General features: G+C 32.2%; 1 protein-coding gene across 1 annotated transcript; it reads right to left on the bottom strand.

Annotated features, from left to right (window-relative positions):
* Positions 1 to 216: 216 nt before the first annotated feature.
* On the bottom strand, positions 217 to 1791 carry LOC103496142 (uncharacterized). Its single transcript, XM_017046413.2, has 2 exons — positions 1400 to 1791; positions 217 to 1178 (listed from the first exon to the last, which is right to left on the bottom strand). The coding sequence occupies exons 1-2, from the start codon at positions 1616 to 1618 to the stop codon at positions 432 to 434; spliced, it is 966 nt and encodes a 321-aa protein (XP_016901902.2). The 5' UTR covers positions 1619 to 1791; the 3' UTR covers positions 217 to 431.
* Between the last annotated feature and the right edge of the window lie 4060 nt (positions 1792 to 5851).

Genomic DNA, 5851 nt, shown 5'->3' with positions numbered 1-5851 from the left:
ATTTGAAACTACATAAAAATTGAGATCAAAATGAGATTATAATTTAAAAAATTTGATGGTGGAATGTATGTTGTAGGATTGAAAATTGGAACTGAATCAACCACACTACCATCTCCTTTCGAATACAATTTTTTTTAGCAAACTCAAACCCTTCCAATAAAACGACCAACAAAACATTAACAAAATTTGAAATAAAATGGGAAATGAAAGATCAGGTAAATGGAACAACCTCAAACAAGACTTTTTTTTTTTTCATTATTTTCAAGTTCTATTATACATTATCAATGAAAGAAGAACCAAATTAATTATGAGCAATTTTCTTAATGAATATTGGTAAAGAAATTAAATATTTTGTTCCAAATACAACGAAATCCATTTTGTTCTTTTTCTTTAAATCTTCTGTCTCTCTCTAGTTTCCCTCAATTTAACAATCATTGCTTTTTTGTTGTCACTGCCGGAGATGCTGCCTCATCAACCGTTGTTTTCTTTTCCGCCGATGATTGTACCTCCACGCCGGTTTTCTCTCCGTCGGTGGCTTTTTTCGGCTCTGTTGCTGCCTCCACGGCGGCTTTTTGTGGTTCAGCTGCTGCTACAACGGCGGTGGCTTTCTGGGGTTCAGCTGCTGTTATAACGGCGGTGGCTTTCTGGGGTTCAGCTGCTGCTACAACGGCGGTGGCTTTTTGGGGTTCAGCTATTTCTACAACGGCGGTGGCTTTCTGAGGTTCAGCTGCGGGTACAACCGCGGTGGCTTTTTGTGGTTCCGCTGCTTGTATAACGGCGGCGGCTTTTGGGGGTTCAGCTGCTGCTACAACGGCAGTGGCTTTTGGGGGTTCAACTGCTGCTACAGCGGCGGTGGCTTTTGGGGGTTCAACTGCTGCTACAATGGCGGTGGCTTTTGGAGGTTCAACTGCTGCTACAACGGCGGTGGTTTTGGGGGGTTCAGCTGCTGCTACAACGGCGGTGGCTTTTGGGGGTTCAGCTGCTGCTACAACGGCGGTGGCTTTTTGGGGTTCAGCTGCTTCTACAACGGCGGTTGCTTTTTGGGGTTCAGCTGTCGTCAGTGCAACGATGGGGGTAGCTTCCGGTGCTGCTTCTATTGGTTTCGCTGCCTCAACCTTTACTTCTTCTTTGGGTTCTTCTTTTTTTGTTTCAGTTGGAATTTCTACTTCTTTTTTGTCCTAAAATTTAAAAATAAAATAAGTAAATAGTCTTATTGAAAAAAATGAAACTTTTCTCTTTAGAAAGAAAAAAGGAATGAGAAATATATTACTAATTTTAAAATAATACAAAATTACCAAACCAAAGTTTATTTTTTCTTAGAAAATATAGATTAATTAAGGGTTGGACCTCTTTGGTAGACTCAGATGAAATACTAAAAGGTTAAGTTATAAGAAAGAACCTGAATGAGCAAACATCCAAGAGAGAGCGGCTGGGTATCCTCCTCAACCTTCTTTTCGCTCACATCAACCTTCTTCTCATCAACTTGATCATCGCTTTCTTTTTCTCCATTTTCGACCTTGGCTTCCTTGGGTACGACCTCCTTCTTTGACTCTTCCACAGGCAAAGGGGTGACTTCTTTCTCAATGCCTGTCTTTGGCTTACTAGCACAACCACCCATGTTAAAGTATTTGAGGAAGAAAAATTAGGGTTTTAGTTAAATATGTTAAGAGAATGGGTAATTTATATATAAGAGAAAGAAGACCAAAGAGTACTTCTTTCTCTTCTTTATTCAAAAGGAATCACAAGCGCTTTGGAGAAGATAAAAGCGAGAGAGGAAGTTGAAGGCTGAGGATGATGAAAAGTAAGAGAGGATTTTTAGGTATTTATATTGCACAAAATTATTCGAAACTTTTATATTAATGAGTGGCTAAACAAGATTTGGGGTAAAGGTTGTTATAATTTCCATTTTCAACCATAATAATTGTATTAAAAGAAAAAAACTATTTTTGGCAATTGTATAACTAATTGAAATTGGTCAAATTTAGCTGCCAACTAAATTCTGTCTGGGTTTTGGTTAGGGTTAGGGTCTTTTTACAAAATAGAACAAAGTGACAAAATATTTATATTATAAAACAATTTCGAAAATAAAAAAAAAGCTCACAGCTCCACTGTATAAAATACTAAAAAATAACCCGTCGACAACACACGCCTAATATATTTGGTACACAATCATTTAGGTTTGACTATTGTTTGATTTACGACCGTTTAGATTTGGTCATTTAATTTGGCAATTATTTTTTAATTTTATCATTTAATTTGGTTACACAATTGTTTAATTTAGTTACGTTTAAAATTGGTTACATGATCGTTTAGATTTGGGTAGGCAAATCGTTTCTGTTTGCTACATGATCATTTAGATTTGGCTAAATGATTTTTTAAACGCGATCATTTACTTTTTTTTTACACGATTGTTTAGATTATTTTTTTACACGATCATTTAGATTTGTCTATACGATCATTTATTTTTTCAAGATTCTTTACTACACGGTTGTTTAGATTTGGATAAACAGCTTTTTTTTTAATTAATTTGGTATGCGATCGTTTAGATTTATCTACACGATGATTTGTTTTTTTACACGATCGTTTACTTTTTTATTTGATCGTTTACATTTGGCTACGCCAATCTAAATGATTTTTTTAAGATTCTTTATATACGATCTTTTAGATTCTGCTATTTTTTGTACACGATAGTTTAGATTTGGTTATCCAAATTTAAACGACGTAAAGAAGAAGAAAAGAAGAAAGACGAGAAATCACAGAGGAAAAAAAAAAGAGGAAAATAAGAAAGAAGATGGAAAGATTAAACTACGTATAAAAAGAAGAGAAAAAGAAGAAAGACGATGGAAATAAATCGCAACGAAAAAAAAGGAAAAGAAGAAGAAAGACGACGAAAGAAATCGCAACGAGGAGGGAGACGATGAAAGAAATTGCAAGGAGGAAAAGAAAGACGAAAGGGCAAACATGAAATATTTAAAAAATGACTAATTTTATGGGGTTTGTTACACAGATCGTAAATAGTTTGGTGTTTTGTTATCTTTATGAAAATTTTCCTTTTGGTTATTTTATTTTTTAAAAAATATATACGAAGGAATTTTTAGTTTTATATTATAAATTTAAGGTAACTGTTTAAATTTATAATCTTACTATAAAGATAATTTTAAGTGAAGGGGTCTTTTGATTAAAGTTGTTCTTTTCCGGGGCTAAAAAGAGGATTTATTTGCAATCTTATTTGTCAAGATATGATTTAATTTACCAAAAATGTTTATTTAGAGATTAGTTTCCATTTATCCTTCTGTTTATGGAATAGAATTACTTTATTTTCAGTAATAACGTTCGAAGGTATATTGTTTTTAAAAATATATTATTAGATTAATTATTTGGCCATCATAATTTGATTGCTTTTAAATAATATGGGGGAAAACATCTAATTGTATTATAAATTTTATTAAGTAGATGTCCATTATGCTTAGGGTTAAAATATATTGCATGTGTTATTGTGCATCTAATTCACTTTGCAAAATTATATATAAATAATGTTATTCGGTAAATTTTGTAAGGTTAAAATTCTAAAGAAATTAGAGATAAAGATATTTTAGAAAAATTCCCTATTTTCATAATTTTTTAATATACCACTTGTGCAGCAAGACTAATCAACAAATCATGTAGTAACTACATCGCCAGTCAAATGTTCAACATATTTAATAATTGATGGAGAATCAAATCCAACGTATATACCTAACCTCATTTGAGGACGTATATTGTGGTAGAGCAATTGGAACATATACTTCACACCAAAAAAATACTCAAATAATAAATATCTTTGGACAATTCAATTTTAGAAGCACAAATATCTAAAAATGTAAATACATAACCATAAAAAATCCAACAAAAGAAAAAAAAAATCAATAATCGTTGCGAGATAATATAATATCAACTAGACAAAAAAATGTTTAATTCGATCACGTTCTTCATTCATCTTTATTTCACGAACTGAACGATTATGTTCTTCATTAACGTCGTCCTCATGATTTCTTTCATAGATGTTATGACAAAGTAGATTTGGCTGAGAGATGAATATTTGCAAATCTCTATATTTGAATGTATATGAACACATATTGAAAAAATATTCAAAGTATTTTTTTTAAAAAAAAAGAATGATGGAGTGAAAAATAGATAGAAAAAATAGATGAAGAAAAATAGATATTTGGGAAAGATTTCTCATTAAACACCACATAAACATTTGTTCTAAAATTTGGTTGCATATATTTTTTTTAAAATAATTTATTTCATAATCTCATTTTTTTAAAAGGTATTTTAAACCAATGCCAAATACCTCAATTTTTCTTTAAATGAATTATTTTAAAAGTTAAACACTTTAATAATCAATCTAAACATATCTTTAATCTCTCTATAAAATTTCAATTTACAAAGATAATAAACAATAACAACAATAAATATAAGACTCTAGCTGAAAGCTTAACCTACTTGTGTTTACTGTCTATAATCGGCTTTAAATACTTCTGAAGCCCCATTATAGTTTCACCATATAATTTTTTGAAGCAAAAACTTACAACAAAATTTCTGAAGTTGTTAGCAAAAATGAAAAATAAAAAACTCAAATTAAAATATCACCAACCCTTGTTAAACTTTTAATTAACTATAAAAAGATGTATTTACAAAATCCCAATTTTCTGTTTGAACATAAAACTCAATATACCTAAAAAATTCAAATAATAAATCATGTACTCACCTTGCTACATTGAACCCAACTTTAAGCAAGTATTGAATAAGAAATTTTGGAATCAATCACAAATTGTCATGTCATTTACTAAAATAATTGTATTTGAGATTACTTAAAAATTGGCATTCCAAATTAAATTTAAAGACAAACTGGTCAATTCTAATGATGTTACATGTCTTTATTATGACAATTTGATCAAATTAGTTATCTTGGTTCAATTAAATATTGTTTACTTAGGCTAAAATTTAATTGAGTCAAAAAATAAGTTTAATTTAGCCCAAAGTTAAATATGACCTAAATCCATGTGATTGAACCCATGGGTCAGGTCCATGGACCAACTAAGCCCAAGTCCATAAAAGCTCACCAAGGAACTCTATAAATAAAGTAGTTCTCTTCATTTATAGGGTTGGAAATATTTTACTCTAGAAGGCGTAGAGAGAATTCTCCCAAGAGCTAGAAGACTCACCAACTCTTGAAGTCGATCGTCCTCGAAGAGTGAAGCTCTTTTGAAGATGTCCTCACAAAGAAAAGTTGGTCACAATTAATGGAATCTCCTAAAGGCAAGATCATCATCAAAGAGAATCCTTTGTTCGACAACTCTACTCCTGCTTCTGATCTATCAGAGAAAGAATCACACCTTGAAGTAGTGTCTGTCGTGATGGTAGATGTGACACCTAAGGCAATCATGACTGAGATGGAGAGGAAAATAAATTTCCTAATGAAAGTTGTCAAGGAGCGAGATCATGAAATCGTCATCTTGAAAGATCAAATGAAGGCTTGTGAAACTACTGAGTCGAGCAAGACTCTTGTTGTTAAAACTGATGATAAAGGAAATCTGTGTTGCAAGAAAACTTGACGCAACAATCCATCTCTATCGCCTCCCTGTCAGTCCAACAACTGCAAGATATATGATCACAAGCTTCATAAGAGCTCAATATGGAGGACTACCACAAACTTTTTTCATGTACTCCAATCCATACGTCAAGAGAATCAATGGCCTGCAAATGCCTGTTGGGTACCAACCTTTAAAGTTCCAACAATTCGACGGAAAGGACAATCCAAAGCAACATATTGCTCACTTTGTTGAGACATGCGAAAATGCAGGATCAA

This window comes from Cucumis melo, chromosome 6, assembly GCF_025177605.1.
Source record: "Cucumis melo cultivar AY chromosome 6, USDA_Cmelo_AY_1.0, whole genome shotgun sequence".
Classification (NCBI taxonomy): Eukaryota; Viridiplantae; Streptophyta; class Magnoliopsida; order Cucurbitales; family Cucurbitaceae; genus Cucumis; species Cucumis melo.
This window is presented reverse-complemented; position numbering and strand designations above follow the sequence as displayed.

Bases quoted from the DNA above. Each gene is read 5' to 3' on its own strand.
- LOC103496142 (XM_017046413.2), bottom strand. From the start codon at position 1,618: ATGGGTGGTTGTGCTAGTAAGCCAAAGACAGGCATTGAGAAAGAAGTC. The intron at 1,179-1,399 runs GTTCTTTCTTAT...TTTAAATTTTAG, and splicing joins TTGGATGTTTGCTCATTCAG to GACAAAAAAGAAGTAGAAAT.